Source organism: Theobroma cacao, chromosome 3 (genome assembly GCF_053813885.1).
Source record: "Theobroma cacao isolate CCN51 chromosome 3, ASM5381388v1, whole genome shotgun sequence".
Lineage (NCBI taxonomy): Eukaryota > Viridiplantae > Streptophyta > Magnoliopsida > Malvales > Malvaceae > Theobroma > Theobroma cacao.
This window is the reverse complement of record NC_142641.1, coordinates 2,539,183-2,551,532: the sequence shown is the minus strand read 5'-3', so window position 1 is coordinate 2,551,532 and position 12,350 is coordinate 2,539,183. Positions and strand designations below refer to the sequence as shown.

Below are 12,350 nucleotides of genomic sequence, written 5' to 3'. Positions count from 1 at the left end.
ATGTTTAAACACAATTAATTAAACATGTTTTCGTGTCCACACGTATATTAGTGACACATTTATTAATAACTTGTTAAAGTTAACATTTTAAAACTATTTTACTCTTGTTTAAATAATTTTAAACAAATATTTTAAAAGATTTTCTTAATTTCATAAATATAATAAAGTAATAATATCCAAAACACTAATTGTTATGTTGATTTTTCTTTTCATTTAGATGAGCCGCACAAGCACACTCAACAACACAACAAAAGGTATGCTCAACTTTCTTTTTCTTCTGGTTCTTTTCCTATTCCATTTTCTCAATACTTTCATTGATTATTCAAAAAATTTTATCGATTATTTCACTGTTTCTTCTCTTCTTCTTTCTATTCGATGATTTCCCAAGAAATTAAAAATCCAAAAATCTTAACCTAAAGGCATTTTCCTCCAATTAGGTGGTGCTGTGGTAATGTTTAACAGGTTTGTTTTCTTCTCAAAATTTTATCAAATGTTAATGATTTAAATTTTAAATGTCTCCTACTAGTTGTGGTTTTTTTTTAGTTGAGTATTTAACTTAATGAGAATTATATGTATCTGTTATCTAAAAAATTAGATTCAGATTTTAATTTCATTCTCTATTAAAAAGAAAAACATTTTATTGGAAACAAAAGAAGAATGGAATTATAAAAAAAAATAGAGGTTTTTGATTTTCTTGGTTCTGGAATCAGAGGAGATTTAGGGGAATATTAATTTGATTGGTTAGTGATGCACAATGCAATCCAATTTGCTAGTTAATTTTAAATTAACGTAAAAACATGTAGAACATTGTTACTATTATGTTGTTCTGCAAAGATGAAAAGTGAAAACTTTTATTTATTTTTGGCTTATTGTTATGTGCCTTTTTTCTTTCCATGAGCAAATTGTTTATCAGCTTATGTATATTTTTTTAGTGCTGCATATTTTTGTTTACTGATTTTATTTTTGCTACTGATGTTTGTAGATGGAATCTAGCAATGTTGATATTTCTCTTGAATCGAATGCTCATTTTGTGAAGAAAACTACTGATGATTGTGTAGAGATGAAAACACAAAAAAAGGTGGTTAACTTCAAAAGTTTAGACTTTTTTGAACGTTTGCCGAAAAGAACTCAATTAATGGAAAACCACAAACGAAGTGCAAGCTCTGTGGTTATTTTTTGAATTGTGAAAGCAAGAATGGGACAAATAATATGAAATGTCATAATGAAAAATGTGTTAGGAGAGAGACACATGATATAGGTTTAATGATTTTTTCTAAAAAAACATGGTTCAATGTTAATGAGGAATTCAAAGTTTGATCTAGAAAAGTTTTGTGAATTAGTAGTAGTGCCAATTGTGATAAATAATTTGCCTTTATCATTTACGGAGTAAACTAGCATTAAGACTTTATTGACTTATTTGTGGGAAGATGTTGTTTTGTTCTCTAAGAACACTATCAAAGTTGATATACTTAAGATGCATAAAAAAGAAGAATGTAAGATAAAATGCTTACAACATGAAACACTTGGTAGGATTTATTTGACTTCTGATTTGTGGACTTTTCCCACTATTGATGGGTATATATGTCTTACTGTTCATTTTGTTGACAAAAATTAGGTTTTACAAAAAAAATTCTTGAGTTTTTCCTTTATGCCACCTCCACACAATGGTGTTGCTTTGAGTGAAAAGGTTCATGCATTGGTAGTTGAATGGGGAATCGAAAGTAAATCATTTTCTATGACATTGGACAATGCTTCTGCAAATGATACTCTATTGAGAAGTTGAAAGTGCATTTGAACATGGTAAAACCACTTTTAAGAGGTGAAAAGTTTCTTCATATAAAATGTTGTGCTCATATTGTTAATTTAATTATACAAGATGGTTTGAAAGAAGTTGATAATGCTGTCAAAAAAGTGAGGAAAAGTATTAAGCATATGAAAAGTTCTTAAGGGAGAAAACAAAAGTTTTTAAAGTGTGTGAACATAATGCATTTAAATGCAAAAAAAGGCTTAAACAAGATATTCCAACTTGGTGGAACTCCACATTTCTCATGGTTGAAAGTGCACTTTATTTTCACTTGGTTTTTTCTCATTGTAAAATTAGTGAGTCAAATTTTAAGACTTATCCATCTAGAGATGACTGGGATAGAATTGAGAAACTTAGCAAGTTCTTGAGTGCCTTCTATGAGATTACTTGTGTGTTTTTTGGAACAAAGCATCCCACAACCTACTTATAGTTTCCTTCGGTATTCATGGCACGCATGCCCTTGCAAAAACATATGAATGGGGATGATGTGTATATGAAAAATATGTCTATGCAAATATTTCCTAAGTTTGACAAGTATTGGTCCGAATTTAGTGTGATTTTAGCAATAGTTGCGATATCTGATCCTCGATACAAGATTTGATTTGTGAAATGGAGTTACACAAACCTTTATGGGAGAAATTCAACTGAATTTAAAAAGATTAAAGATCATTTATTTGCTTTTTATAATGAATATGCTGCCAAGGTTATGATGCTCCAACATCATCTTTAAATTACACTTTTTATGACTTACCTTTTAGGAGAAAGTTGCAAATGGGAAAAACAGAGTTCTTAAAGGTTTTTATTTTTTTTAGTTTTGAAGTATTATTTTTTATTAAAATTTAATATTTTTTTGCTATTTTTTATTTGATTATTTTTTAATTGTTTTGTTTTTATTAAGGAGTTTGAGTATTTTCAAAATGAGTCTAGCATTACCAACAACAAATCTCAACTAGAGCAATATTTGGATGAACAAAAAATTGATGTGACAATAGAATTAGATATTTTACAATATTGGAAGACAAATCAGTTTCGTTATCCTAAGGATGTTGCCATAGCTCGTGATATCTTGGCCATTCTTGTATCCACAGTGTCTTCCGAATCTATTTTTAGTGTTAGTGGTAGAGTTCTTGATCAATATTGGAGCTCGCTTAAACTATGTTAGCCTTAAGTTACATCATGTTTTGATTTGACAAAAATCACTTGTTATCTTGAACTTAATGTCAAGCATTTGAAATTGTCTTAAATATTTTTTTAATCTCCTAAGATTACATAATTGTTTGAAAAATCATGCATCATTAGAGACATTTTATAAGCTTTCAAACAATACATATTTAGCTAAGAAAATAAGAGCAAGCTTGTCTTGAAATGTTATTGGAATGCAGGAACAAGGCAAGGAAAAAATATCTGAAGAAAAGTACCAAAAAGCTAAAGAAACCTCAAGACACAAGTTAAAAGTTGTTCTTAGAAAAGCTCAAGTTGATCCAAAGGCAGAAAAAAGTGCAAAACTTGAAGAGTATGAAGCCATAGTCGACCTTGGAGTGTCTATAGTCGACCTTGTTCTAGAAAGTTGAAGAAAACAAAGTTTTAAACAGACATAGTCAACCTTGACAAGTCAAAAGCATGAAATAATTGACTTTACAAAGACAATCGACTATAGAGGAGGTATAGTCAACTATAGCAGTTAGATTTTCAAAAAACACCCTCTTAGAAGTTGGATCAAGTAGAAGAAGGTTATACTCAACTATAGACCCCTAAATTGATAAATTTGAAGAACATAATCAACCTTAAGAGCGTTGCAGTCGACCTTTAAGCTTCATCAATGGTTAGATATATTCAAACTTGTGTCTAACGGCTCCAAACTTGACACCAGCTATAAATAGCTGCATTTGAGTTGTTTAGAAGCAAGAGAAGACCTAAACCAAAGCCTTAAACCCTAGAGAAATCTCCAAAAGCTTATATTCGCTCTTTAGCTTCATTTGAGTCTTTCACCAAGTGTACAAAAGTTGAATACTTACTTCATTGAGCTAATATTTATTCTCTGACTACACTCATGCTTAAAGTCTTAGCACCTAACTTTTGTAAAGGCATTTTCTTGCTGAAATTTGTACCCCATTATAAAAGTTCTAGCTTAACTTTGAAAAGCTATTTGTAGGTGCTTACGGTTGAGCCCGTAAAAATAATTATTGGTGGGTTATCGCTTGATCTCGTTAGAAAGCAAAAATTCTTTTGTGGATTATGTAAGGGTTATTGCTTGATCCCATAAAAAGTTGGTGTAAGAATTTTCGCTTGATTTCGTTAAAAAGCAAGAATTTTTTTAGTGAATTAAAAATTCCTTGGTTGCTAGGGGAATGGATATATATATCGAAAAAACTGAACCATAACATCTTTGTATCTCTTTTTAATTTTCCACATTATTATTCATTACTTGCATTTGCCTTAGTAAAATAGTTTTGTATTGATTTATTTTTTTACACTTAGGAAAATATTTTTACTTTGTCATTCATAATTGTTATTTAACTTAAGAAAATATCTTATTTTACTATATTATTTTTATGCGTAGTGATTTATTGTTGAAAACTTGTTGTTGTACTAAAATATATTTTTGGGTGAAAAAGTTTTAGTTTTTATACTTAATTTTGCAAAAAAAAATTTTAAATACCAATTCACCCCCTTTTTGGTATTTTACTCTTTAAGACTTCTATATTAACAAATTAGATGTTCCGAAGGAAATTTTATGTTCTAAAGATTGGCTATTTGGGGAAATTGTAATACATTCTCATTCTTTGATATTCTTTTTTATTATTTTTCTTGTGTTTAAATGCATAATTAGAATAAGTTTGATTTATTTATATGCTTCTAATAAACATTTTTTATATTGTAGAATCTGTAGAAACAGAGTTGAATAATCTTACCACAGATGTCATGACTTTATATATTAGTAGGGTAGAAATAACATAACAGAATGCTTTATGCCTAATGTCAAAGATTAACATTGAAAGATAATGCCTTAAATTTTATTTTAAATTATATTAATTTTTTTATTTTGATCTAATTTATTAATATATTGTTTCCATTTCATCATTAGGTTTTGGGAGATCGAAATGATGTGACATTGACAAGTAAATTTTCAATTTTGATTTAATGTTAGGAATTGTTCATGGTTTAGCATTTAGAATTGTTCATGGTTGATATGTATTTAATTATGGTTGAAAATAATAGATGATTTTAGATATTATTAGTATTTAAAGGTTAGATGTTAATGTATGTTATTTATGCTAAATTTTATTATATTTGATACTATTATTATTTTGTTATAATTATTTTTATAATTACTGATTTAAATTTGAATGATAAAATTAAATACTTGTAATTTAATCATGTAATTTAATTGTGTAAATGTGTAAAATGTGTTAATCGCTATTCATGTTTACAATCGTGTCATGTCTAGAAAAAAATTCTAACACGATTAATAAATGTGTTAGTCGTGTTGTTTCGTGTTATGTAGTTAATAATGATGTCCGTGTATATGTTTTAGATTTTGATACGAATAATTATTCGTGTCGTGTTCGTGTTTACTCAAATAATCATTAATACCTTATATTGACACGATACGATTAAATACGCGAACAGGAATTGCCACCCTTATATAGGAAAAGGGATGTCGTAAGGTGATTTTAACTATGAACAACAAAACTGCTATACAAGTGATTTAAATGAAAACAAATTAATCAAATATTAATTCAAATTTGACTTTAACTATTAAAAATCTCTTAAAAGAAAAAAATGATAAGTTAGTATCATTCATATGTATCGCGAATCTAATCATTTGATCGATTTTCTTGCGAACATTGATTTTCAATATCCTATTACTACGACGTTTCATAGAGATCCTCTTAGAGATTGTGCTTCAATTTTATATAGTGATGTTATAAGAATTTCATTTCCACGTATTGTTTTGATAAAAATGTACTATTTTTAGTTCTTTCTAAAAAAGAATTGGATTTCTTATCTCGGGCCTTAAACTAAATCAAAATCAGATTTAGGCCGATGGACAACAAAACACAAGACCCAACTTCCAAAGCCCAAAATCGCCACACGACTAAAACGGACCACAGCGCAAAGAAGAGCAGAGTGAGGAAAAGAGAGGCAGAGTGGAAAATGGGGAGGAAGAAGGGAGTCCCAGAGTTCGATGAAACGGCGCCGGATGACTTCGACCCGGCCAATCCCTACAAGGACCCGGTGGCGATGCTGGAAATGAGGGAGCATATAGTTCGAGAGAAATGGATCGACATAGAGAAGGCGAAGATCCTCCGAGACAAGGTGAGGTGGTGTTACCGCATCGAAGGAGTCAACCATCTCCAGAAGTGCCGCCACCTCGTTCGCCAGTACCTCGACGCCACCCGCGGCATCGGTTGGGGCAAGGAAGGCCGCCACCCTTCCCTCCACGGTCTTAATCCTTTTTTTTTTCCTCTTTATACTTTTTTTATATAAACTTTTTACTTTAAGCTCCTTTGGTGGTTACTTTTATTGCTTGCTTTTTGTTCCTTGGAAGGAAATCTGGAATTTGAAAAAGGCGTAATTTTTTTGGACTAAGTGAACGTATGATTTTACAATTGGTAATGGGTTATGATTTAACTAGTTCATTAGTTTTCAATCGAATAGAAATCGTTTCTTTTACTTTGTAGCATTTTTGAGGAAGCAAAAAACAAAGCAAGTAGTAAAAGCAACGAAACATGGGGCATTGTTTGCAGATTAGTCACATGTTGTTTGCCGAACAAATAGCTGAACTGTTTTAATTCTGTCTTGATGATTTGGGGTTTTAGGTCCGAAAGTTGAGGAGGTTGAGTCGGACTGAGAGGCTGCATTCACTTATGTAAGGTATTCTCAGGCCTTTTATTCATTGAACTATCTACTGAACAATTTTTTAGTTCAATGAAATCATTTCCTGCCTTTTTTTTGTTGTTGTTTGTGTGTGGAACTGTTTGGTTGAATCTAATAAATTTGTTAAAAAAAGCATAAAACAAGTTAACTGAGTCAGGTAGCCGTAATTATGCCTGTGATATGAAGTTATGGAAAGTTTTTGGAAGTCAATATGGTGGACAAACATATGAGATTGTGCAAAAAAGGTAGAAAAAGAATAGTTTAAGCTTATTTGATGGCAAAAACTCTATGGAAATCACTGAAATTTAGCTCTTTGCATCGACTTTTTTGTTGGTTATGTTGGTGAGAGTTGGGAACAATGGTATGTTTTTGGATTTGCACTGAGAAGGAAAGAACTGCGACTGGATTATATGGAAAAGCTACTTAATTTGTAGATTTATTGATAAGTTTGCTCTGGTGATAAGCTTTTTCAGCATGAATATTCAAAAGAGATGAAGAGGGCTATTACGAATGACGAAACTACAGCTATAAAGCTGTTCACCCACTTAAACATAATTGCTGAGTTTTATTTAATTATTTATTTTGGGGTGGATTAGGGGGTTTAAGGGTTCCTGCAATTAACTTGTGCAATCAGTTGGGTGCCAAATGATTAGGAACTTTTTATCATCTTGCAAGGAGACAAAGCATTACTAAGCCTAAGATTGTAAGGCCAGTGAACCATATAAGCTCAGAAACCTGCTATGTCTTTTATTACTTTTCAAGGTCACTGAGTTCCTAATTATGATGGAGTCTTTGTGGAACACCACATGGGTGTAATAACTGTGGCATCCACTTGGAATGGTTTAATCAGTATGGTTTAAGCATTAGGAGCACAAATTTGTCTGGTGGGTTTGACCGAAGCACTGAGTAACTTGGAATTCACTTTCAAGAAAATTTTGGCGGAGTGGTGTATATATAATGTGTAATGTGATGCTTTATGTGTTATTTTTGGATGAATTTTAATTATTAGGTGAATACAGCGTTTTTCTTGGCATGCCTTTTTCTCATGCTGCAGTATTGTTTGATGAGATAAAGGTGAAAAGATAGAGTAGCACCTTAGACTTCATGAGGTTTCCATTGATTAGAATTCAGTTAGGTTACAAGGAATGTGGTTACTCTAAAATTGAGAATAGAAATGGGAGAGTGCAAATTGAAGGCAAAGAGATTCATAAAGTTGAAATTATCTGCTTGAAGGACAGTTTCATTCATGTATCGGGGTAGTTTGGATAAAATGAACTATCGCAACTGAGTGTTGTCATTGTAGAAGTTACCATCTTAAATGGAAAATATAATAGGCTGGCTGTTAGAGAAAATACTACTATGACTTAAATGTTGGGGAATTTTGAAACTAGATTTTATATTAAGAACAGGAGTGAAATTGAAAGATGATCTTAAGACTGTTATCTAGTAATTCTAAGAGGATATGTTAGACTTAGAAAAGTAAATGCTTTTTTTTTTCCCACAAAAAGGTGGAGTTGGTGTCATATGCAAATTAGACTTGTGCATCTGCCAATTCGGAGAAAATTGTTGAGTTGAAGCAGTATTAAAATTAAAAAATTAAAGCAAGAATCATAATTTCAACGTGGTTGCAGAATCTTTCATTTTTGAATTATGTAGATATGGGCTGGGAATGAAAAAAAAATACATTTTGTTGTGTTTGACCTAAACTTCATATTGATGATTTCAGTTAAGTTGTATAATCTTGTTGTGTGTGTGAAGATATACAATTGAACACAAAAGGTATAGGTTGGTGCATCAAAATACATCATTTATGTGTTGCAATGTAGTTGTTGTGAGGAAGGAGCTTAGGTGATTGCGAAAACTTTTAGTTAGTTTTGAATTTGCAGCTATTTTAATTTGGCGTGTTATTTAGTAGGCTTGAACTTAAAATGAAGTGATAGTTTCTGTTAATGTGTCCGGATTGGAGCTAATATGCCTATAGTTTGAAACTCCAAGAGCTCCCCTTTTGTGATGATGAAAGGAGAAGTATTAGAGAATTATCCTTCATAATTTTGATGTATGTGTTCCAATATGTTTGCTTAATGTTGCTGTTAGATTAATATTTCTTTCCTTTTTTGAGTGCATGCTTTTGGATTAAATTTCTAAGCCTGAAGAATGATTAACTAAGATTTTTCTGAAATATAAACTAAAGGACTAAGAAGGGAAACGGGAAAAAAATCTTACTTTTGTCTATGTTGCTGAAGTCTGAATGTACATTTTCATCTACTTTGGTGCATCTACCTTTTTTTTTTTTTTTTTTTTGCATCTGTTATCACGCTAATTGATAGAGGCTTGATGATTAGCTCCAAATTCAAGGTGGTTTATAAAGTGCATTCTAAGTTAGAAACATCTGTTTCTGTTTTTGTTTACTATTTCTTTTCATTTTGTATATTTCTTTTAAATATATCCCCTTTAAGATCAGCTTCATATGGTATGTAAGATAACTATGCTGCAGAAGAAATTTATAAAAATACCTATGATGCTGGGTACTGACAGAAGGCTTTTTTTTTTTCCTTTTGTTACACGTAAGACGCTGGGTGCTCTTTATAGCTTAAATTTTTAGTTTTTGCTAGTAAAAATTAAGTTCGATATGGTTATCACTTTTACTACTTGCTTTTTGTTATTTACTTGTTTCCTTCAATGTTGCTGTAAAATGAAAACAATTAGTAAAAAGCATAATAATATTTAATTAAAGATTAGCAAATAGCTAAGATGTAAAACTTTTCCAAACATAATTGTTCTATATAAAGTAAATCATGTATTCTGTTATCTTTAAAAATAAATTTTTAAGTTTAAAATTTTGTTTTTATATCTTAATGCATTTTTTGCATTTTGTTTTTGGAAGCAAAAAACATATACAAAAAATAACAATCAAGTAGAGCTTAAGCTTTTATTGTGACCTTTACTTTTGCGTAATGTAATAAGTAAATAGATCTCTCTATTATTTTATTCTGTCCCTTTCATCCAGGATAATGCTCATTGATATATGGTTTCAACTTCTTTTTTTATCCATGATAAGGCTCATTAATTTATGGTAAAAATTAAAACCATTTTTAGGGCAAGAACTTGGCGAGGATACCTGACTGATATTTGTTGTTCCCTTTCATCCCCATTTCATTTTGTGAAGATTTCTTTTGGGGCTGTGTTTTGATTCCTCCATCCTTTTTGTTAATAGAGAACTAGAATTTTAAAAAATTTTTGCACAATCTTAAAAGATTTTAGTGCTTCCAACTTTAATGCAAGGATTTTTTTTTAAGTAGAGAAATGGGCCATTTTAGGCCGTGTAGGCTGGCATATGGAACTAAGTTAATGCATTCGAAAATACTTTCATAGGTTTTTAATGAAGATCGTGATGACAAGTTGTCTTCCAAGAGTAATTGTTCCTGGATTTCTTAGGCAGTTTACCTTATTATCAATTGAGTGCATTCATAGGACAGTTGTCGATTTGCTGTATACTTTGAAAGTTGAAAGTGTGGTGGAGAGATATTCTTTCTAAGGGAGTTTACATAAAAATTTATTTTGCATAGTGGCCATCATAGTTTTCATGATTTAAGGTCTAAACTAATCCATTTGCTTCACAGTTTGTTTATTATTTTTTTTGAAAATGAAAGTTGTTGGTACCTTGTGGTTTTCTAAATGCAATAAAGCAATGATGGGATGGGATATCTAAATATTTGTATTAAGGAGGTTTATATCAATAAGATTTTGATAAGAGTTGATATGAACGCTCTGCTCCAGCGTGAGGCCTATGATGTGACATGATATTTAGATTTTCCGGGCAATGAAAGCGTGTAATAGATAAATAAATAAAAGAACAGTACTTTGGTTTTAGCTTCATGTGGTTGTGGTTCAGTTTCTTTCATTTCAACATGAATAAGACTTTTTCTCTCTCTCCTTTTAATTTTCTGAATTATATGGTTTATTCCGTCTTCATTATCTTTTTATGTGGTGTGACTTCTGAGTTGCGTATTTCTGATCTGAAGGCTGTCTTCACAATTATTCAAATCAATCTCTATGCGTGTCAATATGACTTATTATGCATCTTGCTAGAAACAGGGTGCAAAATTCACCTTGGTACAATAGAATTAATGTTGTGCTTCACTCTTGCAGGGGACTGAATTTCGGGCCAGTGAAGGAATGCATAAAACGAGGGATTTGAATAACTGTCTACTTACATTGTTATTATTGTTGTTTGCATTGTAAGACTCATATAATGAACAGGACAGGATGATCTCTTTATCATTTTTCTTTTCTCCATGTTAACCCTTTTTTTTTTTCCTTTTCCTTTGCCTTTCTTGTTAGTCATGCTATTACTTGGGCGAGTCTATCCATAACAGTACATGAGATAATGAAATAAGTTTCTTGTCATTTCCTGCTTGAAATATATACCTTATTGATAAGGGATTTGTAGTTTTCATATCCAGTTTGATTGCTGATGTGAAGGAGTTGAAAGACAAGTTGTCTTTTTCTGCCTATTTTGAGTTTTGGAGGGCTTGACTTCTAGATTCTCAACTGTTGTACCGACTCCAAATTCAGATGCAGCTTCAACTCATATTATGCCATCTAATGGCTTGGAATCTTTGATGCTTCTCTCTCCTATTTCATTTTTCTTGTCCAACATGCAGTTTGACCAGGTTTGCAGATATCATTTGGCCTTGTGCCATTGGAAACAGGGTCTTTTGGTAAAACCTCTACAATGACAGATCTTTGTTCTCTAATGGGACTTGTCAAATTAATTTCCCAATGCTTGGTTTTCTAAGTTCCTTAGCAATTCGTTTTTAATGTTTGGGACTTGCCTCCCATCTGGAAACCTTGTCTCTTTGATTTAAAAAAGGACTAAGAAAATCTGAGTTGCCTTTGGAAGAAGTAGACCTTAGCAAGAAAAAGGCTCGTCTTTGGTATACATAATGCTTACAAGTCACAATAAGAAATGAATACCCAGTGTTTAAACTGGAGTTTTTACGGCTGAAGGGAATGCTCAGAACAAAGACTACTAAAGCAACTTCTGTGCTGTCCTGTATGGTCAGCTTGCAGCATCTGCAAGTTTTGCCCAGTGCAGGACAACTGAAGATGGTGGAAAGAGTGGGAACTTCTTAATCTTGAGGCTTTGTTCTTGGAATGTCACGGCAATCCTCTCAGTCAAGTTTACTCTCTGAGCTGCAACCTGCCAACTTCCACAGCACTTTGATCTCCATTTTAGTCACTGCGAAGCTGGATAAAAACCTGAAAAGAGTTGAAAAAAAGTTACAAGTTAAGCCAGGATTGAGAAAAGAAGAAAAAAAAAAAAGGGCAGATGAGTTCGAAGACAAGATCAAAACAGGATTTTGGGAATATTTGTTCTCCTAAACAGGTGCAGTGCATGGAGATGAAACCAGGAGCTCCCTTCAGTCCAATGGGTGGGCAAAGTATGTGGAAGGAGTTGCTCCCACACCATGCATCGGGCTAAACTCAACATTCATAATCTTCTCTCTCTTTTTTGGGTGATGAATATTGGCAAATCTTTCCAATAAAACACTAAGCATAACCCAATGCATGAGATGGCAGCTCTATCCACATCTCTGCCCCCTGTATTGGACTGAAAGGAGCTCCTTAGCCCCCCTCTCTACTTATTTTCTCCTCAAAACTC

General features: G+C 31.9%; 1 protein-coding gene across 2 annotated transcripts; it reads left to right on the top strand.

Moving 5' to 3' along the window:
• The first annotated feature begins 5,911 nt into the window (after window positions 1-5,911).
• On the top strand, window positions 5,912-11,106 carry LOC18604120 (NADH dehydrogenase ubiquinone 1 beta subcomplex subunit 10-B-like protein (Complex I subunit NDUFS6)). Of its 2 annotated transcripts, none has more exons than XM_007036459.3 (3): window positions 5,912-6,251; window positions 6,628-6,677; window positions 10,835-11,106. In XM_007036459.3, the coding sequence occupies exons 1-2, from the start codon at window positions 5,963-5,965 to the stop codon at window positions 6,657-6,659; spliced, it is 321 nt and encodes a 106-aa protein (XP_007036521.2). In that variant the 5' UTR covers window positions 5,912-5,962; the 3' UTR covers window positions 6,660-6,677; window positions 10,835-11,106. The 2 variants fall into 2 exon arrangements, with proteins under 2 accessions (XP_007036521.2, XP_017974026.1); XM_018118537.2 differs by having other exon boundaries at window positions 5,913-6,251; window positions 6,628-6,682.
• Window positions 11,107-12,350: the final 1,244 nt, after the last annotated feature.